The 23,426-nt window shown below is 47.7% G+C and overlaps 1 protein-coding gene across 2 annotated transcripts in view; it reads right to left on the bottom strand.

The window, feature by feature from the left end:
• The window catches only part of HYDIN (HYDIN axonemal central pair apparatus protein), a 443,140-nt gene that overhangs the window by 18,161 nt on the left and 401,553 nt on the right, over window positions 1-23,426 (bottom strand). For both annotated transcript variants that reach the window (XM_059713716.1, XM_059713715.1), the window contains exons 67-78: window positions 21,006-21,166; window positions 19,658-19,773; window positions 17,500-17,734; window positions 16,537-16,749; window positions 14,571-14,709; window positions 12,318-12,483; window positions 10,654-10,801; window positions 6,086-6,293; window positions 4,010-4,231; window positions 2,138-2,307; window positions 773-971; window positions 443-601 (exon numbers count right to left, since the gene is read on the bottom strand). In XM_059713716.1, the coding sequence (XP_059569699.1) occupies window positions 443-601; window positions 773-971; window positions 2,138-2,307; window positions 4,010-4,231; window positions 6,086-6,293; window positions 10,654-10,801; window positions 12,318-12,483; window positions 14,571-14,709; window positions 16,537-16,749; window positions 17,500-17,734; window positions 19,658-19,773; window positions 21,006-21,166 (2,136 nt within the window). The remainder of the gene's footprint in view (window positions 1-442; window positions 602-772; window positions 972-2,137; window positions 2,308-4,009; window positions 4,232-6,085; window positions 6,294-10,653; window positions 10,802-12,317; window positions 12,484-14,570; window positions 14,710-16,536; window positions 16,750-17,499; window positions 17,735-19,657; window positions 19,774-21,005; window positions 21,167-23,426) is intronic.

The following is a 23,426-nucleotide window of genomic DNA, read 5'->3' as shown; positions in this document are numbered from 1 at the left end:
GATTATACTGAGTTAAAATGGGGGAGAAAATTTACCACGTGTTAGCTATTCTAAAGTAACTGTTTCATGAGTCTGCTCCTATCCTGGAGTAAGTGAAAATAAACTGGGACAGCTTATCATGGAATGAAACACTGACACATGGCGAATCACACTGTTGGCCTGGGCAGACTAACTTTATTGGCTGTCAGGTAGATGAGTCTCTGTGGCTACATTACTGTGAACTAGTTCATTCTGAGTGAGATGAAGGAGAGTTCAAGAGCAGCATGGAGCCTTATTTCTCCTCAGAGGGGATGGCTAGTTACTAATATATCTCATAATCACTGACTTCCACATCAATGAAGGTGAAAACCCAAGCTTGGAGCCTGTATCTGTTCTTTCAATTCCAGCCCAAAGGGATCAAGCAACAGTATGATATGCACTCCAGTTTAAGCACACAGCTTACCTTAGATTCCTGCAGCTCAAGCATAGTGAACATGAAAGTTAAGTTAAAAGTAAGAGGGACAACACTGTTGTTTGCTATTCTGACAGTCTTCTTCATAGTCTGCCCCACAGTGAGGGCTCCAAATTTCACCACTTTGCTTTGTGGTTCCACAACGTCAATCTGCGGACAGGATGAGGACAGAGCATGGGCAAGGATCATTAATGAGAGAAGGAAAAGGGGGAAGGGGAAGGAGAAAGGTAAAAGTTTGTTAATTGGGGAAAGAGAAAGGGAGAGGCAAGACCAAGTGTGCTCTGTGATGCCTAGGGTTTTAGGGCTGGCGTTTCACCTCACCTTCATCTCCGAGCCCTTCCCAAGGACCTCAACTGTCTGTTGAGAAAGACCATTGATTTCAAAGGGGATGATTTCATGGTAGGAAACAGCCTCTCTGGGATAGAAAGTGATCGGAACCTCTATCTTCTCTCCAGGATTCAGCACACCAGCCTGGAAGCCCACCTCAAGGTGGGCTGTGTTGCTGAACAAGCAGTCTAAGCTGTGGAAGGTCAGAGGAAAGGAGAAGCATCCAGGCATTAAAAGTCTACACAATCATCTACTGCACTCAGTGTATCTTAGAATTCTCCCTCTCCCCTTTCATTGAGACCATTATCCAGGGATATTGCTAGTGGTTCATGCAAATTAAGTAGCTGTGCATAATAGGACAGATCCAGCCTCATTTCACTGAGAGTTGGATCTGCTGACCCCATGGCTAGGGACAGAAATTACCCATAAACCAGTAAAAGTGATTGAAAACCAGCTCAAATCTGTAACATAACAGACATTCAGTGCACATAAATTGCTTTCAAAATAGCCCAAACCAGTTTAAGATAAACCTGGATGGATGTAGTGTCAGACTTAACTGATTGAGGTTAAACCAGTTTATTGAACTTCAGTCTTCCAGCATCCCAGGATGCTTTGCAGCTCCCCTGCAATCCCTCTCCCCCTTGCAGAGTGGGTGGGCTAGCCTTGGCCTAAGCTGTCTGCTTCATTCGAGCAGGAAGGCATGGTCTAGGCTAGGGACAGACATTCAAAAAGCCAGAGCCTGAATGGATTAAATCTTTGCAGCTTAGTCTAACCTGCCTAGATTGAACCAGTTTGTAATAGTACAGACATTCCCTCTGGACTAAGAAACTGCAGGCACATGCCTGCAGTTGCTCAAGCCAGGTGCCAGGGGATGCTAGAGTATGCCTTCAGCTTTAGGGAAGCTGTGCTGGGGAGAGGGTGTGGCCAGCCTGGACTGAACTGGCCAGAGAGGAATTAAATTTCCTGCTCCTTGTCCCACTGGCAGGGACCTGAGCTGCGTCTGCCAGGTGCTCCCCCCTTGCTGCTGCAGCCATGGACCACCATGACCCCTGAGGCAGAGGGCGCAGGGAGGAGGGTTATTCTCCCCTCTGCTCCCGGGGGACTGCAGCCGGGTCTGCTCACCCTGACCACCACTGCTGCGCTCACTCCCTGCATGGGGCAAGTGGTGGGATAAGCCCTCTTCTGTCTTCTCCGCCAGATGTGGGAGGAAGGGGGAATAACCCCTTGTCTGCAGAAAGTGGGGATAACAGCATTGCCCTACCACAAAGGCATGTTACATACATTAAAGATTGTGAGCCACTGAGGTCTGAGGGGGCCAGGTGAGTACATAACATAGGCAGCTTTCCACTGGTGTTCTACCTAATCTCTCTGTCCTCCTTGTTTGTGATGGTGAGGGTCTTTCTGGCCAGAGGCATTCCTGCATAGTAGATGAAGCAGGTTCCAAAGGTGATTTTAGTGAAGGAGAAGTGAATGCTGGGCACCACTACCGAAGCCAGGAGCACACAGCTAAATGTAGGGCCATTGCTGATCTGTGAAAAGAGAAGGCCACAAGCTCTTTTGTTGGAGTATTCATGAGAAAGACCAACCCTGTGCATGAAGCATGATTGCACTTGATGCTGCTGCTCAACAGCTGATGACCAGCACGCTTCAGGTATCTCAGTATGGAAGAGCTTAGGTAACAGGACCATTTGGAGAGTGAAAAGCTGGAATGCGTGGCTTAGTGGTGTAACCTGAGAACAAACCCATCAATACCTTTGCTCAGGTTTTTGCAGCTGTTGGTTTACAGCACAAATTGTCAACATTGCCAAAATGGCACAGCCATACTATAATCAGACCATGGGACCTTGCTTCCTAAGTAGGTCTTTTAACAGGACGGAACAGTATGGTCACAGGACATCCTGTGAGTATGTCAGACACATGTCCTCTGTAGGGTCAGAGTTGGAAGAAACTGCATGACATACAGGATTTGCTGCTGCTAGATGTTCCAAACAGATGCCTGTCTAGCCTCTTCTTGAGACTCTCCAATAAAGAAGATTCTATAACTTCCCTAGGAACTCAATAGAGAGAATGTGTCTTGAACATATTGGGCCAGATCTTGTTCCATCCATTAGACATCTAAGTGTGATCTTATTCCACCTTGTTCAAATCTTTGGAAAATCATTAATGTCAAAGCTGCAAGGGTCCTCCTCTTTCTTGCTGCTTCTGTAACTCAGTCTCCAAGATAATCTGATAGCATGTTACAGAAGCAGATGTGTTAATGGTATTTTAGGGACTCAAGGAGGGTAGAATGGGATTCCACTTACATGCTTAATAGATGGAATAGGATCTGGCTCAATCTGTCCCTTACAAGGTAAATGCTGTACCCTCTGAGCTATTCCCTCCTTCAAGGAAGTTAGGATGGTTATCAGAGTTTAAGATTAAACCAGAAGGCATTAGATGTTTCTCATTATTAATCATCCAACTGAATTATTTCAGCACTAGGGGAAGTAGCACTTTGATATGGTGGTGAACTCAGACAGTGGACTCTTGTTGGGTGCTATCTCTTATAGTCCCAGAGCCATTATGATGTTTAGCTCAGATGCCAGCACCTATCCCTGTGTAGTGGGAAAAAAGTCAGCCCTTTCAGTTTACTACAGGAAGCCCCACTTTTTAAAGCAAAGTCTCATGCAGGCTTTGGTCTAGAAAAGAACTTCATCATTGTTCATGCTCCCCTTGCCCAAAGTATATAGGTTGTAGTCATATTGGTCTACAGGAAAAAGGAATCAGAACTCATGGCAGGGGTGATATCTTTTATTAAACCAAGTAAATATTTGCAAAAAAATTCTTTATTTGCAAGCTTTCAGGTACACTCTTCTTCAGTCATAGAAGAAAGCAAAGATTGTAAAATTTCTCCTAGGTGGAAATGAACATTTGTATTTCATAGGAGCGCTGAAGGTGTTGTAAGATCTCCTGGTTGAAATTGTTCATTTTGTGCAAATTAGGCTCAGCAATCCTGTGAAATATGAATTTTCATTTCCATCTAGGAGAAATTTTACAATCTTTGCTTTCTCTTATGCTTGAAGAAGGATGAGTGTGACTGAAAGTTTGCAAATAAAGATTGTTTTTGGTGCAAATATCTAGTTGATCTAATAAAAGATATCACCTCTGCCACAAGTTCTGATTCCTCTCCCTTGCCAAAACTTTTAGCCTCATGACCTGTGAGGAGGGCACTTACCAAACCCTCGCCCTCACCTGTAGCTTCAGCTCTATATCCTTTAAGGTGCATGTCTTCAGAGGGTGAAAAGTCAGCAGGGCCTGGGCTTGACCCCCTGCATCCACAACGCCCCTCTCAGGGTTGATTGTGAGGTAACGCCGTAACACCTTGGGACCAGAAAACTCCCACAAGAAACTAAAGTTGAATTTCCCAGTGTTCAGGATATAGAAGCTGCACTGAGCATGTTCATTTATTTCCACCTGTGGGACATGAAGGGGACAGCACACACAATAAGGCCAGCAAACACATCAAGAAGGCATAGGAAGTCTAGTCACCTATGTCCTCTAGTTCCATGAACTAACTAAAGAGATGGTTGGAGGTCTACTTGCCTGTGGAATGCTGCACCACACTGTGTGTGTGTGTCTCAGTGCGAATTGAAGCTCAGGTCTCAAAGCCAGGGTTTGTACACATCTGGGTGGCCACTGCTCTCTACAGACTAACACCTCAAGGAGGCTTTTCTCTCTGTGAACTGCAGCTTCTCAGGATGAGCTTATCCAGTGGGGGCAGTATGCAACACACAGGGGCTCATGTACTTTGTGTCACAGCTGTACCAAGTTCTAATGTACGTTATGCATCTGTGGACTCCACAGAGCCCTAGACTTACTCTGGCCCTGAATGCCCAAGATTTGCTGCCTCTCATCATGATCCTAAGGTCTCCAACAACCTGCTGCTACCACAGAGCACACATACATTGTTTAAAATGAACTCTGATGCGCAAAGAATGGGATAAATGGCACTGACTAAAATATGGAATCACAGGGATAGGTGAAGAATATGGTTCACCCACATATTTCCATTAGGAGCTGCCCTGCTCCTCTTGCTACATCATGTCCTTCTGGAACGGCCTAAGTCACAAGCACAGGTTTCAGGATCTAGCATGCTGGATTATTTATATCAGCTCTCCTGTGGATGGGCTGTGCCCAGTGGCAACCAAGGTAAGGGACACAGCTTGGCTTGGTTAAATTACATTTGTGAATCTTTTTGCTAATGACCCAGTCATATAGGGTCCCTTAGGGTAAGCGCTACTTACATAGGGAAGGATTTGCAGGATAAGGTTTCAAGTTTGCAATCAGAATCATGGCACGGCTGCCATTTCTCTGAAGACTCTGAAGGCAGACTTTTCAATATGATCTGATCCACTGTGATGTTTCTAAATCCCTTAGGCATTGGCGATGCATAGGGGGTGCATGTGGGTGCAGTGCACCCCCTGAGATCAGCCATGTATCCCCTGGAAGTGCCAGTCACAAAACCAGAAGTGCAGTTCTGGTTTTGCTGCTGGCTTGGCGACTGGCCATTGGGGGACTGTCGTCATCCCCCCCGCCCCTACCCCTGTTGGCGATCTGGTGCACCCCCAGATTCGGGAGGCACCAGTTGCCCATGCCCTTAAGCATGTTTGAAAAACTTTCCTGGGGCCTCCAGCATAACAGCAGTCAGCACTGGGACCCTAAACCTCACGACTCTGTGATTTTCCCATCATAAAGTTCTTTATATTAGTGCAACAGGATCCCTTTGACTTCCATCTCCCAGGGGGGTCAGGTGTGCTTGGTAAAGGACATATGAGATGCCAGCTTCATGATGCTAGAGGTAACATGCAATATTTTACAAGGCTGATACCAAAAGCAGACAAAGCAATTCAGCTGGAAGTCTGGGCTGGAAGCCTCTGCTTTCTGGCCGGCAGAGTTTTCAGAAACCCTCAGTGGACCTCCTAAAGAGTCACATATTCCCAGGGTAGTCTCACTTGTCTCAGTGGAGGCTCAGCGATACTTCTAGACAGTGTTTCCCAACCTTTTCCAGCCTAAGGCACACTTACATTAATCAATTTTTTCTGTGGCATACCTAAGGCATTCCCCATCCTCATCTCTATTGTAGCTTATTGTAGCTCATTGCCATAGCAAAATTCCACAGCACACCTGTTCATTTCTGATGGCACACTTTTGTGCCACGGCACACTGGTTGGGACACATTGTTCTAGGATCACTGTGCCTCCAGGTGACAAGGGCTACAGCTTCCCAAGTATGTTTTCCCTTCTACATCTCCCATCTCTGCCCTCTCACCTCCTTGAGATTGATGATGTTGGTCTCCTGCACACTCAGTTCAGTGATCAGGCCGTTGCTTTCTTCACACCTGACTGAAACATTCATGCTGTAGCCAACAGCTTTGACATTTAAGGAGAGGGGCTGGGTCTTCCTCTTGACATCACAGATAAGGTTGAAGCTCACCTCTCCCTCCAGTGCTGGTGTGAAGAGGATAGTGACAGGAAGGCTGGATAGAGAAGAACACTTTTAGCTCTGTCATTCCCAAGGGTCTGACCAAAAGAGGAGAGACTGTACAGTGGTTAAAGCAAGATCCCAGAACTTGGGAAGACCGGATTCAATTCCCTGCTTGTGAAGCTTGTGACTTGGGGCCAGCTGGACACAGGACTTTACACACTTAAACTCCTTTAGATTTCAATGGCAGTTTAGGCATCTACATAGGTCTTAGGGACCTATATGCTTTTTTTGGATATAACCTTAGTTCCTTCCCTTCCTGCCTCAGTCCCATCTATACAAGACTTTTGACTTTAGGAAAGCTGACTTTCACAAGCTCAGGAGGTAGGGCATCAAGGCCCTGAGAGACCATGATCTGACAGGGAAGGGAGTCCACGATGAGTGGCTACTCCTTAAGGCCGCGATCCTAAAAGCACAAGAGATGTCCATTCCAGCTCATAGGAAAGATAGCAAAAGGGCTGGGAGAACCCCTGAGCTTAATAGGGAACTTATCGACCTCCTGAATCTGAAAAGAGAAGCTTATAAGGGATGGAAGTTGAGAAATACCACTAAGGAGGATTATGCAGCATTGGCCTGTACCTGTAGGGAGCGATCCAGAAAAGCCAAGGCTGAAACTGAACTCAAACTGGCTAGGGGAATCAAAGACAATAAAAAGTTCTTCTTCAGATATGTGGGAAGTCAGAAAGAGAAAGAGGGCAACACTGGATCCTTGCTAAACTAAATGGGGCAGCTGACAACCGACACCCAGGAAAAAGCTAATTTCAATGATTAATTTGTGTTGGTTTTCCACCAGCTCAAAGAAATCACTCTGGCTGACAGGACGCAGGATTACCAGGGTAAGGGTGAACGTATGCCTATTATTGGTGAAGATCTTGTGAGGGAACAGCTTGAGAGGCTGAACATCCACAAGTCAGCAGGCCAGGATGGAATGCACCCAAGAGTTGGCTGACATCATAGCACGACCAATAGCAAGGATATTTGAGAACTTGTGGCACTTGGGAGAGGTTCCAGAAGATTGGAAGAGGGCCAATGTGGTACCTATCTTCAAGAAAGGAAGGGAGGAAGAATCAGGGAAATACAGGCCAATCAGTTTCACCTCAATCCCTGGAAAGATCTAGGAAAAAATCATCAAAGAAACCATCAACAACAGGCAAATGGAAGGCAACTTTCTGAGAGATTAGCCAACATGGCTTCCTTGTGGATAGATCTTGCCTGACCAACCTCATTTCCTTCTGTGACCAGGAAACACATCACCTGGACAAGGGAGAAGAGGTTGATGTCATATATTTGTCATATTTTATTTCAAAAAAGCCTTTGACCTGGTCTCCCATGATGTCCAAAATTGGGGAACTGAGGCCTCGACAACCTTATAGTTCGATGGTTGGAGAACTGCCTCCGTGGCTGGACCCAGAAAATGACAGTCAATGAAACCAAGTCAACATGGCACATGGTGACCAATGGCATCTCCCAGGTTCAGTACTCAGACCAGTACTCTTCAATATATTCATTACTGATTCGGGTGTCAGAAGCGGACTGGCTAAGTTCGCAGATGATACCAAATTATGGGGAAGAGCAGTCATGGTAGAGCAGTTGTCTCCAACCTTTTTAAGGTGAAGATCACTTTTTGAAGTAAAGGGCAACCCAGAGTCTACCCCCCTCCCCCCCTGCCCAGCAGGTCAGTCGGGGGTGGGGGGGAGGGGCAGGGCAGATTGGGGCCCCCATGGTGAGGGAGAGAGTGGGGCAGGGACAGGGGCAGGGACAGGGGTGAGTGGGGCCCCAGCCAGGCTGGGCCAGGGGAGGGTTGGAGCCTGAGTGGCTTCTCCAGGCACGTGGTGGGAAGAGCTCCCACTCCTTTACACACCTCATCAGAGGCCTGGGGGCATAGGCAGAAAAAATTATTTGGGGGGGCTGATCCCCCCCCCCATGGGGTGCGGCTTGTTTGGGGGGGCGTCCAGCACAGGGAGGGAGGGGGTGGCTCCCACTGTTGTGTGCACCCTGGGATGGCATGGTGGGGGGCGTGTGCCCACGGATCTGCGTGGGGGGAGGTGGGCTGCAGCTGTGGGCTGGGGCTAAGCTGGGCCCTTTCTGGTGGGGAGATGATGGGCCAGGCTGCGCTCAGAGTGGATGGTGGTGGCACTGGGAGGTGGGGTTGGGGGGGCTACGGTGAATTTTGGGGTGGCTGCAGCCCCCCACATAGCCCCACTCCCAGCGCTGCTGCCCTGAGTGCAACCTGGTCCAGCAACCCCTGCCAGGAAGAGTGCAGCTTATCCCCGGCTCCAGCCTGCAGCTGCAGCCCTCCCCGCCCCCCCCATGCAGATCTGGGGGCACCCCCCACCCCAAGCTCTCCCCCAAGTGGGAGCTGCTCCCCCCCCCACCCCGGGGCACCCCCAGGACGAACTGCTTGCGGCTCCACCCTGTGCCCCAGCCTCACTCCCACTCCCTCCCCACCCCTGCTGCAGCCACCAGAAGCCCACAGCTGGGATGCCTTGCGGCCCTACCGCTGCCCCGTGTTTGGGGGGGCCTAAGACCCATTAGCCCCTCCTTTCACCGCCTATGCCCAGGGGGCATGTCATACCGCCCCCAATCTGTGCATAGGGTGAGGCGGCTGCCGGTACACACTGGGCTTTGCACCCCGAGCGGTTGCAGCAGGGCTCAGGATGCAAAGCCCAGCATGCAGTGGCAGCCACCTCACCCCGTACACAGATCAGGGGGCACATACCCCTGGGCTACCGCCAGTGTGCATGCAGTGGCGGGAGCCCCCTGCGCACCTGCACGAGCTGCCCAGGCTCCAACCCTACCCTGGCCCAGGCCCCACTCACCCAGTTGCAGGGGGCATGGAGAGGGATCGTTCCACACACCTGACCCAGCAGCTCAACCCAGCCACATGTGTCCCGTGGCTCCTGGACCGTGTCCCAGCCACTCCCCATGTGAGTCCTGCCGCTCCCGATCACAGAGCCTCTGACAGTCAATCTAAGCCCGCAGAGCATCTGAAGGTCAATCTGAGACCCCACTCAGACTGAGATTGACTGTCAGAGGCTCCCAATTGATCAGTCGATCACAATCAATCAGTTGGTGACCGCTGTGCTAGAGGGTAGACTGGCGATTCAGGCCAACCTGGACATGCTCATAAGGTGGGTGGGTCAAAACCTGATGGCATTCAATACAGAGAAATGCAAGGTGCTCCACCTTGGGAGAAAAAAATCAGATGAATATGCAGTATATACTGATCTGGCAAGGTGCTGAACGTTCTTGACTTCCATTGACTTCAGTGTGACCTGAAGACCTCAGGGGAGAAACTCAGTATCTATAAGAATCAGGCACAAACCAGGACAGCAAGAGCCAGGACAACTGCTTGTGTTCAATAACAGGCAACAAGGAGAATACAGATCACAAGCTGTGCTTAAGAACAAGACCAATTTTATTTAAACTGCCCTGAATTCACCAGTAAATTCAGTAAATTATTTCCCAGAGGCACTGTCATGGCAATGGAGAGCCAGCAAAGTAATGAAAACAAAAGGGAAAACTGAGAGTAAGCATGCTTTCATTTTTCAATGTGTCACATGCTCAGAAAGTTACAAGACAATTTGTCAGAAAGAGAGATTAAAGCCCCAACAGCCACAGGCATGAGCACACCAGAAAGGGATGGAGAAGTCCAAGTTGTTAAAGAGCAATACTTCTCTGCAGAAATGGCAGTGGGGCATGGGCTTGATCTGTCTTGCTCAGTAATTTCCAGACTGAATGGTTTGCTAGCAAGGAGGAAAATGGGTCTTCTGGTTGCCAACCCTGAAAACCTCATCTAGGATTCACACTGGGATTAGTCCCTCTCCTGCAGCATCACTGAAGACAAAGGCCAAATGATATCCTCAGTGACTCTTGTGTAGTCTCACTGCATTTAAACCAAACTGTGCTTTCAGTGCTACCTGTTTAGCTTCACTGATTTTAGTGGGGTTGCATAAAGGTATATAAAGGAACAGACAGCCCAACCCTGAAGGGACTCAAACCTGGAGGGCATGTAAGGAAAAGAGAGCCCAGCTTGCTTTCTCTTAGCCCTGTCAAGCCAGCAGAAACCTGTTCATATGCCTAAAGTCAGCAACTCTGATACTGAGCAAACTGCATTAGAAGATGCCACTATTTGCAGGTGCTTTGCAGAGCAGACCCACAGCCGAGTCATTTTTCTGTTGCTGGAGACTGAACAAGACCCCAGAAGAATCCCAGAGGGAACGATGGTATAACACTAGGAGTGTCTGCTGATTGGGCAAAAAGGGAGCCCAGAGTAGAGCCAGAGAAGAAATGCAGTTATGTGTTTAGGTCTTTCAGAACCTGGTTTTTGAAGTCCACGATCTCTCCCCCTTTACCTTGAAAGAGGTAGGACAGAGCCTTCCATGGGCTGCACTGTCAGGAAGTTAATGTATCCCTCAGAATAGCGAGAGCTGTCTCTGAAAGCAAAGCTGAAGGTCTCATTTTCATTGTTAATCAGTTGAATGGTCTTGTGGGCCTCATGTCCTTTGGGGAAAAACAGGAAGGAGGTGGCAAGACTTTAGTTCATCCGACAGGTTGGTATGGAATCAGCCCTCATGTGCAGAACCACATTAGACATTCTGCAGGTAGAAATGGGACCATAGACAGGTCCCCACAGTGAGAGAGCATTGCTAATGCACACAGCAGCACCTAAAATAAATGTTGCTTCTGTGGACACCCTGCCTATAGACAGCAGAGAATGCAGAACTCCACCCCTCATTAATACTGGGATACCACCTACAGACCTGGCCAGGCACTGCACAAGCACATGGCCTAGAGCAGGGGTGGGCAAAATGTGGCCCGCCAGGCCATTCTATCTGGCCCACGGGGCCCCTAAAAATTTAGAAAATTAATATTCATCTGCCCCTGGCTGCCTGTCATGTGGCCCTTGATGGCTTGCCAAAACTCAGTAAGTGGCCCTCCGCCCAAAATAATTCCCCACCCCTGGCCTAGAGGGTCTGACATCTATGTTTGGCTACAAAAAGGAGAGATACATAAAATCCCCTCACCCAAAACTTCCAAAACTTGGAACATTTTTCTAACACTGTTTTTCTCCAAAATGTGCTAAGCAGACTGTGTAGTCATGCATATGATCCAACACAGGTCTGGTTGGGGCTACCAGCATAAGTTACTCAATAATGCACCATTGACAAGAAATGGTACCAGCCAAACCAGTGTCAACAAAATGTTTACATGGTGGAACCTCTCAACATTCATTTTTGTAACAAACTCACAGGTAAATGAGTAGGCAGGAACTAAGCTGATAATAGGAACTCTATGGGACACATCTGAATTCCTATTTTAACCCCTTCCTTACTCCACCCTCCCTCTTTGTCATTGTTTCTCACTCACCACTAATAAGCGACTTTGCTTTAGAAACTTGAAACCAGACACTTTTTTGCCCATAACCACAATAAAACCAACCCCACCACTCTTCCCTCAGAAGAGTTTTGGCTCTAAAATAGATGAAGTGCCAGACAATCCATGAACTGTACAAGGGATATAGTTACAGCTATTGCTCTGACAGCTCTGACATTGACAATGTCCAGAAACAGTGATGAGTAGAAGTATAAACTCTAAAAAGATAGATAGAAGGAAAGGGCTGTTCTCCTCAACTACAGAGCCCTCAGCTTCCATTTTCTTATTATAATATCAGAATAACAGAATGAGATCAATAGTAACCATAGGCAAGTGGTAGGGAGGGCACGGGGGCTGGGGGCCTGTGCCCTCCCTGACATTGGCTGCCACTGGCTTCTGTGGGTGGTCACCGCTCGTCATGCCGCCACCACAGCCACTCGCCACCCCCCTCTCCCCCCACCACCGGCTTCTGCAGGCGGTCACTGCTTTCCTTAATGCTGCTGATGCTGCCGCCCACAAACTGTGCCCCCCCCAGTCTCAGGAAGCACCAGTCACCCATGATGATAACCATAAGGCTCCACATCTCTGAATAAAGGAAGAAGCTCAGAGTAGCAGAAGGTGCTAGGATGAAGTCTCACCTTACCTACTAAGAGAGATTGATAATTCAGGTGGGATCTGTCCAGACATACAGATGGGTCAGTGGTGTTGCCCACCAACAGGAATGGGACTGAAATGTTCTGTTCTGGGACTGTGAAGGTCCAGAATGATTCTGTGATACCCAGGTGATGGGGGATGAATTCAAATGAGACCTGAGGAAGAAGCAGCAAACAAACACTGGTTATTGGGCTTGAAATGGTGACAGCAATTTGGATGACTGAAAAGCAGGACAGATGTTACACTATGACTAACTTATGCTTACAGATTGGCTCCCTATCCTCCACTGAGGAGCCAGCCACATACAGCAATTTATGGGCCTCTGCTGCTTGTTCTGTAAGAACCATGGTTATATAGCTCAAAGGCTTAGGCAGACTACAAGTAGACTGACCACACTGGGTGAAAAATGGGTTACACACACTTATTAACCTGGCAACCCTATTTCCTTAGCCTGTAGGTACAGTACAGATGGCTTCTCATTTCTTTAGGATCTTGAGAAATCCAATGCCTCAGTGAAGAATATTGGCTTGCTAGTTTCCCATGACATGCCTGCATGCTCAGATAATGGCACCAAACTGTCACTCTTCAGAGACACACTTATCTCTAATAAGAAAATGGCACTTCAGAGAACTGGGGCATACAGAGCTTGCTTTTAACCTTCCTAAAATGTCCATGCACAAATGTACTAAAAGAAAAGCATGGTGCTATGACTCCAAGCAGGATCACTCTGATAGGGTAGTCTTACATGCTGTAGCCAAGCCAGTGCTTCCAATTCAGGGGACACGTGCAGCAGAGCTTGCCCAGGTGGTGTGGTGCACATGTGGTCCACCCCCTTCACCCCCCAATCTGACCAGCAGCTGCCCCCATGGTGCTATGCATGGGGCTGAGCCCCACCCACTCCTGCCTGAGGCAGCTTATCGCACCGGGTGGGCAGACTGTGTGGAAGGCAACTGGGAGCTGGAGCTCTGCATGCTGGGGCAGGAGCCACATGGATGTAGCTCCCCCCACCCCAGGATGGGTACCTGCTACCTAGTACTTCCCCACAGCTTCCCTGCACTGCCTGTGGCCCGGAGTAGCACAACAGGGACAGGAGTGTAGCATGAACTGAACTAATGTAGCTGATGTTAACATAGAGTGTAATAATAGTGAAATATAACCATGTTAGTCTTGTCCTGTAAACAACTTGAAAATTTCATTTTGTATCCTTCTACTTGACATAAGTGAATGAACGAACTCTGCATAGCCTTTATGTATGAGTGTGTGTAAAAGGGTGAATGGTGAGAGAATGGCATAGAGATGGGAAAAGAAGATTTAACTGTTCATGTAAGCAGCAAGGCACCAGATGTGTAAATTACTAGCCAGTAACTAACTAATAAATGGCTGAAGAATCTCTTTTAGGCCTGGGGCACAAAGAAGATAACGAGGAGAAGGAATGCACCCATTCTGCCAGATGGGCAGCAAAAACACTCCAAGGCTAAGATAAGCTGAAAACAAAAGAAGAACAACCACAAAAACAGAAGCTAGTATGGAAAAACCCCAAAGCACTGAAACAAAGGATGCCAATCCCTATAAAAGAACACTCTGAAAATGCCAAGTTGGGTGAGTCTCTTTCTCTACTGCCGTTTCATTGGAGCACAGATGCATCTATTCACCCCGCTCCAGCTGTTATCTTCAAATCTGCTATCTTCAAACTATTGCTGGAAACTATATCTGGTGTATGTGTGGATGAAATAGTAGTTTTGTGTATGTGTATGCCTGTGTGTAATGATGTGTATGATGATTTGTGTGTGTTTGTATGAATGGTGTGTCCGAACCTCTATGTCTAACTCATGTGATCAATAAACGCGACACCTTGCCTTATCCCCCTTTATAAAGTCTCGCTTATAATTTAAGCAATTGGCAATTTGTGTAACAGGAGGAGCTGCTGGAGGCAGGGGGAACTGAGTAGTACCTAGGCAGCTGCAGCTGCACTGGGAGCAGACACGCCAGGAAGCTGTGCATGCTGGCTGGGGCCAAAGTGGCTGGAAATGTGGCCCAGGCTGTCCTGGGTGGGAGTGGGCAGGGCTTGGCCCCATGCTGAGTGTTGTGAGGGCAGTTGCAGGCTGGCTACAATCAACTAGTGGGTGCATGCTTGTGGGATGTATCCAATCAGTTGGTGGGCCAGATCCAGCCCGTAGGCTGTATTTTGCCTACCCCTGTCATACACCATTAGTAGAGATACGTGCTTTGGTCTCCCACCTACCTCCACTTTCTTATCAGGCCGGATCTGGCCCTTTTCTGTCAGACAGTAGAAAACTGGTTTCTCTCGCAGGTCTCTTGTCTCTTCACAAGTCCACTGGAAGGAGTAGGTGGAACTGGTGGGGTTCGTGAGAGTGAAGGCCCTGGGCACAACAAGCAGAAATTGACATCAAAGTGGGAACAGGTAGGTTGTTCTGGAAATTATGAGCTTTGTTACACAGCAGACATGAGGCATTACAGCTCTGGACTCAGCAAGGCCGGTCCACCATTTTTGGGGCCCCCTGCAAGAAATAATTTTGGGCCCTTCTGCCCCAAAGAAGTCAGTGGCAGTGGCAGCAGCGGGGGGGTTTTGGCAAACAGCTGGACACACACATGCTCCCCCCATGGGAAAGTCTAAGGGAGGAGGGGAAGGGCCAAGCGGGGAGCGGCATTGTGCAGCACTGCACTGCACCAGCCACCTTCTAGCCCTGGCCCCAGCTGTCTCCCCACCCCAGCCCTGGCTGCCTCCCCACACCAGTCGAGGGTCCCAGAGCTGGGGCCCAGAGCAGGGCTAGCCTTGGCTGCACTGCCGGGATGGAGGGGATGGAGCCCCTGGGACACCCATGCCCACCCTGCCCCACCCTGCATCGTCCCCAGGAAGAGACTGGCAGCTCCTCCAGAGGCGTGGTGCTGGGCAGCCAAGGTGGGCGACGGTACGTGACCCTCTGATCTTTGCACAGGCAAGGGTGGGCCACAGCTGAGAGCTGGGTGTGTCTCCGCACCTCACTGCCACTGCTTTGAAAGTGGTGGGTGCCGCCGTGTGCATCCCATGGCTGGGCAGCGAGGCACATAGCGGCGGGTGCCGCTTTCAAAGTGGCAATGGCGAGGCATGGAGACACAGAGCAGAGGCTGAGTCCAGCTCGCAGCTGTGGCCCGCCCTCACATGTGCAAAGATCGGGGGACCACATGCCCTCCCCCCCTTGGCTGCCCGGCATTGCACCTCTGGAGGAGCCTCCAGGCTCTAACAGTCCCATGACCCAGCGGGCTGGGGCCCCAGTCACGGTGAATGGGGCCCAAGTCGTGGGACAATCCCCACAGTACAGGAGGGAGCAGACCAGGGGCCGGGGTGAATGATTCACCCTTTCTCTACCCCACTCTCTCCTGCACTGTGGGGGTCTTCATCTGCCCTCCCCACAAGCCCATGGAAATAAAAAAAAAACATTAAAAGAAATTTACCTGCCTGTGGCTGGGTCAGCTGCAAGTGCACAGGGTAGCTCAGCATGCCTGTCTCTCTCCCGCTGCTGTAGGACCCTGTGGCCAGGCTGCCTTAAGGCAATGCCTGCTGCTGCCCTGTGTCTGGGGGGGGCGCTGAGCCACGTTAGCCCCACACTTCCTCTGCCTATGCTCAGGGTGCCCCTTAGCTGCAGGGCCCCCTGCGGCCACAGGTTTCACAGCATAGGATGGGCCGGCCCTGGGACTCAGCTCAAAAGGAGCCCTATATGTCAGCACTGCTATGGACAAGGCAGCTCCATCCCAGTCCTGGGAGCCTCAAGTATTTCTGGGCTAGATGGAGGTAGTTATTATTTGCAAACACATAAAAACAAAAAAGGAGTGGCCAACCCACAAGAGAGCAAGGATGGTAAATCCAGCAAGGCAAGGCTCTTTACTGAGGGTGTTCTTTAAGGAGGTTATTGAACTTGACTGAAGTATCCTGACCCAACTTGACTGAAGTATCCAAAGAGCAGAAGACAGTTTTACTGGAAGAAACCAGAGACCTGATCTCCTGCTCTAGAACAGCCATGCATGTTTCATGACTGGACTGGGAGAAGCAAAGATGCCAGTACCTACTCACAGCCCCAAGGGGTCTCCAGGAAGTTGAGAATGGCAGGATTAGAGATGGTACTAATGTACTACAGGGTTTGATCAAAAGTTTCCTGGCTGATTTTCAGGGATAGCCAGCAGTCATCCATACAAGTCTTTTCTGCACCCACCTTCTGTTCCGGGCATGCACCCCAACAGAGGCAAACTCAATCACCCTTGTGTTGGGATCCAGCGTGCCCCCCTTGGGCCCTCGCAGCTCTGGGTTGCGCCTGTTGGCGGTAATATAGTCAGAGTCTTCCAGCTCAAAGTGGCAATAGGGCAGCAGGCTTCTCCCCTTCACAGATACTACTGGGCTTTCACAATTTGGCTTTAGATTAGGGATACTGAGAAGAAATGGAGCAGTGTTATTAAAGGTAGTTAGACAGCTCTACAGGCTAATAATTCCAGCTAGCCAGGTATCTAGTACTTTTCTCTCTACCCCTTCTATTCCATGCAACTTCATTTCCTTCCCTTTGGCACGTGATCGGTGAATCTAATGTAGACTCACTCCATGGTAATGAGGCAGCCAAGGTGAAGTGCCAGATTGATTAATTCAGAGTAACACCTCAGCATAACAGAAGTGGCACTTCTTCTTCCCAGCAGGTTGGAGGCTGTACGGTTTGGTGATTAAGTGTGTGAAAGCCTCTGATAAAGTAAAATACTCCTCCAAAATCCAATAATCTGAAGCTCTTGTGGATTAAATGATGTTCCACACCCAAGGGAAGTGAACTGCAAATTAGTTTCCCTCTATCTCTGAAAGACTGAATCCTATTTGTACTCAAGCTTCTGGCAGGTTAATATTTTTTAAAGAGAATTTTCTCAATGTGATTCAGATTCTCCTTGTTTTTCTGCAACTTTCACGGAACTAAAGAACCTAAATTATGACAATGGCTTGATTTCTAGCTAGTGGCATCCAATATGAAGTTAAGTAAATCAGCAGGTTTCTGATGTTCCCCTGAGGCCTGACCCTTCTTTGACTATCTCCAATCCCACCAATTTGGAGATAGCTACAGCAGGAATAACTGCACTTACACCAAAGTCCTCTTACCAACATTCCCCTTGTCAAGCTGTTCCCCATTTTGAACATTTCCTACCTGCAAATGATTTGGCCCTCAAATTCTCCCACTTCTAGAGGGGAGAATTTCACCTGGAACAGCTGCTTCTTCCCAGCTGTGATGACACCACTGCTGGGTTCTATGGAGAATGGAGGGTGAGCAGTGGCAGCATACGGGAAGGAGACGACACTTTCCAGAACAGTGCCTAGCTGGCTGGTTACTCGGCTGGACTGCATTTTGGTGGAGATAGCAGATGTTGCAGATGGGGGCTCCCCTGTATTAAGGAATGGGTTACTGAAACAGTTTCTTTCAATGATGAAATGTATTGTTCTGAGCACCCCTGCCCCTTGGTTCATGTTGACAGAGGGATGGCCGAGTAGTGTTTGGCTTAAGAACTCCAGAAAGGAAATACCTCTTTGCAAACACTCTGAAAAGGAGGATACCAAATGAGGCTAGTGATAACTACAGTGTAGCTTTGTCTGGGCCAGATTCTATTCTTAGCTTACACCTATGAGACATTAAAGTGCATTTAGACACCTAAGTGTGATTCTAATCCACCCTGAGTACATCCCTGAAAGCAGTTAATGCAAAAGGCGAGTGAATCCTCCTCCTCCTCTTTGCTGCTTCTTTATGACACAAAACTGGATGCTCTAATGGATTTTCAAGATATGAATAGAGTGGACTAGAATTGTGCATAAGTGTACTTGTATGCTTAGAATAGAATCTGGTCATTTGTGTCTCTACTGCTGCACTGCCACTTACTGAATCCTAATCCTAGATTTTAGGAATACTCAAAGGGCAATATGGAGTAAGGAAAAAGGACTGGGTGAATGGGCAGCTACAATGAATAGATATATTGTCAAATACCTGCTAGAATTCCACAGAGGGGATTAAATCAACCTGCTGATAGAGACCACAGTACAGTACTCTAAACAAAGTGCTAGGATGAAGGCGTGGTAAGTATCTAGAGACTGGGCCAAATCCTGCCCATCTGACATTAATAAAAGTGAAGCTGGAGTCACAACTTGGCCCATTGTGTGCAAGTCCTCTGAGCTGTAACACTGGGCATGTGATCAAGGAATAGCACCCATGCATACTGCATCCATTTGCTCTTCCCTGTCCTCTGTCATCTAGAACCAACCAAAGACATCCAATCATAAACAACAGTGGACCATTTGCATTAATGGAGCACCCAGTATCAGCCAGCAGTCAACACTGGATGCTAGAGAGAATTTCTTCAGTGTATCAATTTGTACATTATCTCATGGGAATAGTTTTTCCTGACCCACCTAGTGATCAGTCTTTTCCTGGAAGCATGAAGATTGATATACCTTATCATTTCTATTCTAGCTAATTGAACAGCAGATTCTAGTGTTATTCATGTGAGATTCTGACCCTTCCTGAAACCTTGCCTTTGTTCCCATTTCAACTGATGTCTGCATAATATGCTGAACAGCAGTTGGAGAGGAGCCCCCATCTGCAACATCTGTCATCTCCACCAAAGATAAACAGAATCATTTAGCAAAGTACCTACATGACTGCAGAGCAGGGCAGCTTTTGTTAGGAAAGGACATCATAATGCTAAACACATGAGTGGTTCGAAACTATGCGTATAGTCAGGTGCCTTGCTGAACCCAGTCCTAAATCTCTGCTGTGAATGTTCCTTGTTTAACTTACAGCCATCTCTTTCTGCACTGCTCTTGGATATGGGGATATCATGTACCCTGATTGTGTTCCATAGTAATTAGCTCCCAACTCTCTCCTAGCAGCCTGCAGAGACCTTGATTCCATTACACTCTACAACAGGACCCCCCAACCTTTCTAGCTCTTGACCCATCCTCTCAATCTGTGGCTCTAAACTGGCTGATGTTTTGAGCTTTCCTATTTCTGCTGACTCTTTGCAGGGCCCACGGTCTCTGTAATATAAGCTGTGAGTACTTTGATGATGGGCACAGGGAAAATAAAACAATAAGGAAGGCCAAAATGGAAACCATCTTCATCTTAACCTAGAGAGAATTTACTTGCCTGGGTGATGCTGGAGAATGTCACCTTCAGTATTGAGCTGTCTGAGCCTCAGACAGAGGCTCAGTCTGCTCCCTAAGCTCTCAATAACCTTTCTTTGTCAGTCTGCAGGTTATAGTACTTATCTCTAGAAGAAGCTGTCATGTGGAAGCCAGAGGAAAGGCGATACCCTTACCTTCAGGACTGGGTGGTGAAGGTTCCTCTGGAAAGTTGACTGTCCTCCTGTTGTCCTCCATGACCATCTTCCAGGAGTACTCTAGTGCTACATTCCCCTTGTTGGCTAACTTGAACCTGCAAATGCAGTAGGACAAAGGGGAGAAGAGACAACCTATTGAACAGAAGGGATTAAAAAAGGCCAAAGAAACAAGAAGAAAACAAAAAATCTTGTAGGGGGAAATTCTGACCCATTTTCTCATGTTAAGCAGTACTTTGGTCTACAAGCAGTTGCACTGAGTTCAATGGATCCACTTGTAAGGTAATGTGCTATTCAGTGTAAGGGAATGGAATCTGGCCTGTAGATTTCACCAAGTGATTCTGCTGAGAAACCTGTGTGCTTGGGAGGCACGGGCCAAGGGCATGTCACTAACATTACCCTCCAAAACTAGTTCTCAGTCTACTGCCAGGACGCTACTAGGCTGGCCCAGGTACCTTTCAGTGTTCACAGGACTTCTCCTTCTGGATTCACAAGTGACAAACCGTTTATGTGTCAGGGAAATTACAAAGTGGATTTTAGAACAAAGTTGTCAAAGGTAACAGAGACTGGACTTAGAGATCTTGGAGTCCCATCTGGTTCCCTGTTTCTACATTTGGTGTTGAATGTCTGTCATCTAAGGACTGTTTCTAGAGCATGCATAGTAATCTGTATTGAGCACTGACAATGTGTAATGAGGTAAGAAAGACTTCCCTGGGAGTGGAGTAGAGGTAAGTGGCAGGATTGGGCCCTAACCAGGGTTACTTCTAGGTGAGACTGCAGCAACCCTTTGGTGCCAACAGCATTGCACAATGTTTTGCTTTATTTCTTGATGAGTTTATTTTGGTGCCCCCAACACTGCACCAGGGCTTTTAGGGGTAGAAAGGAAAAGGAGAACAATTTTTTTAATGGAAAAAACTGGAGAGAGATGGAGAGGCAGAACCTAAATCCACAAGCCTGGACCTGGTTAGGATGGGGGATGTGGGGTGACACCTGACTGCAGCAGATGGTGCCAGGGGTATCCCAGGAACTGCAAGGAGATGATACCTCTATGTTGCATCACCAGACCTGGCAAAGCAGCAGGTAGACTCTGTTTATCAGTAGCTGGAAACCAAAATCAAATGAATTAGAGACCACTAGCAGCTCCTTCCCCAGAATGACCAGCTAGTAGAAAAGCACAGATAGGAACTCTTTCCTGCCCCAAGAGGACAGGATGCAGTGCTAACAGCCATAGCCTAGTACTATTCTGGGGTAAGTGGACCCTGGCTACTCAATGCAAACCTGGGCAAAACAGTGCCTCTGGGCTGGTCCCTGCCTGGTTTCAGTTACTTACTTGAACATCCTGGTCTGGAACAACAAGGTCTCCTTGAACTGCACCTCCTTGGTCTCCAGCTTGAACTGGGTATAATCAATGACAGCACTGAGTCGAAGGTCTAGCTCTAGGCTGCTGTCCTCCACAATAGTGTGCACAGGTTCAGGGTCTGTCTCTATCACCTTCAAGCAGAATCAAGAGAAAACCACAATCATCTGAGCCTCTCAGGTCTCCAGAATCAGAATAGCAACACCATTGGAAGAGTGAAGGAAGTTTTGGCGCAAACACCCTAGGGGCAGCCCTTCAGGAAAAAAGAAACCTGAACTCCATCCCCCAAGATCCATTCCTTTTCTTCCGATCAAATTTCTGGGATCAGCAAACCCTCCTCAGTTGAAACTGAGCAGTGTCCTTGGAAGCACTATAAGGCAGCTGTTTTTGAACCCTGTGCCTGGGGTTCACAGGAGCTAAGCAGAAGAACAGTATATAAAAATGACATAAAAATCCCATTTTTCCAATACCTGCAATTGAGACACATTTCAACACACTGCCAAAGAAAGGTAAACTTGAGTAGAAATGTGACAGAATTTGAGAAACTTGTGGTCACTCCCATGAAATGTACAGGCCAATTGTCTATGCTATTGTAAAGCAATTTTAAATAGCCTTATAGAAGAGAAAACACTGTTTATGACAAAGCGGGCTAATGATAGCGGTTCAGAAATTAGTGCTGAAGAGTAGGATGCCATCTAGAACAAAGGTTCTCATGCGGCTATCTGCAAGATAATAAAAGAGAATGGTTTTAAAATCTTATATTGATGCCCTCTAACCATGCTTAAAATTAAATGCATATATGGTATTGGAATAGGCAAATCTTGGAGGGCATGTGGTCATTTGAGAGACTCTACTATATATAGTGGACTTGTCCCAGAATTAAACTGTTCTGGATGAAGGCTGGAGATAGGGTGAAGGAAATAACAGGATGCCAACTATCAGATGACCTCTACTGTTCCTTCCTGCAATGTAAGTGTCATAGAGAACTGATCATTCATCTTCCAGTGGCTGCAGGAATTATAACTGCAAAAGCCTGCAAGAGATGTAACACCCCTGAAATCACTGAGTGGTTTCAAAAAGCTTGGGAAGTTTTAGTGAAGGAAAAGTTGTCCTGTCAAGTCAGTGTTTGGCAGGAGGGGAAGGCAAAAAGATGCTTATTTGGAAATCTGGTGGTGTTTTATTGGATTGTGCTAAAAAAGAAACTTCTCCTTCCTCCAAGCCAGAAAATTTGAGAGACTTTTTGGAATGCTGAAGCTCAAGCTCTATAGGGGGACACTTAGGAATAAATGTAGAATTATTTGGAAATTAAAAGTAGAGATGAGAAGATAATGAGATTGTGTTATGTAGAGTTCTAGGGGAAAAGATTACTATGTAGAGATAAAGAAACACAGGGGCTTAGCATTGATGATAATGTTGAAAAACCACTGGAGATGGCGGTGGAGAGGAAGGGAATGCAAGACTTCTATGGACACTGATTTGGAGTAGTCTGGAGTAGCCTGAGTTGTAATGAACAATAAAATCAAATCTCTTTCACCCCTTAAAAATACACTGGTCCCTTCAAGTCAGGAAAGATTATCTTTGCTGAAGATCTGGAACTGGAGGAACCCGTGGCTGAATAACCACAGACAGTGAATTCTCTTCTGACCTTTCCTTCAGGTCACAGCTGTGAGTAAAATGAGACTGAATTGCCTTCTCCACCTTGGTGAGGACAAGTGTCTCCGTTAGGGTGGAGACAAATTCACTAGAAAGGTCCATGGTACAGCAAGTTCCTATGACTATTTCTAGGCCTTTCAACCATTCATCACCAATGCATTCTGGTTGGACTCAAAAAAGCATGTAAAGAATGAGAGGACCTATCTGCTGCAGAACTAGCTAAATTACTGGCTAGCACTGTATTGTATAATGAGATACTGCACACAGCATGGATACATGAGTTGAAATGTCAGTTGCCACAATGCAAAGAGCACTCACTTCACCACACAGGTGGATATCTGAAATACGCTAGAGGAATTAATTACATTTTCCCTCAAGAAACCTGGAAGTTGAACATGATGGGACTTCTATATCTACTCAACTATAAGACAAGGTTTTTTCCCCCAGTCAGCACGGGGGACAAGAACCCTTGTCTTAGATTCACATACAAAGCAGGGTGGGTGGCAGATGGCTGCTGTGGCTCTTGACTCTGGCCCTGACCCACAACAGCCATCTGCTCTCCCCCTCTCCCCACTTGCCCTCTGCAGCTTCTGTGCACCTCCCTCTGGCCTTGCCCACTTTTCCCCCTTACTATTAGGTGCACCAAGGCATGGAACATATGGACCTTGGCCCCGTCCCCTGCCTGGCCAATCATCAGTGCTGATGCCGCTACATGGCCCAGCAAGGGCTGCACTTCCATGT

Source organism: Alligator mississippiensis, chromosome 10 (genome assembly GCF_030867095.1).
Source record: "Alligator mississippiensis isolate rAllMis1 chromosome 10, rAllMis1, whole genome shotgun sequence".
Classification (NCBI taxonomy): Eukaryota; Metazoa; Chordata; order Crocodylia; family Alligatoridae; genus Alligator; species Alligator mississippiensis.
Note: the sequence above shows the minus strand (reverse complement) of the source record. Positions and strands in the feature narration are given on the sequence as shown.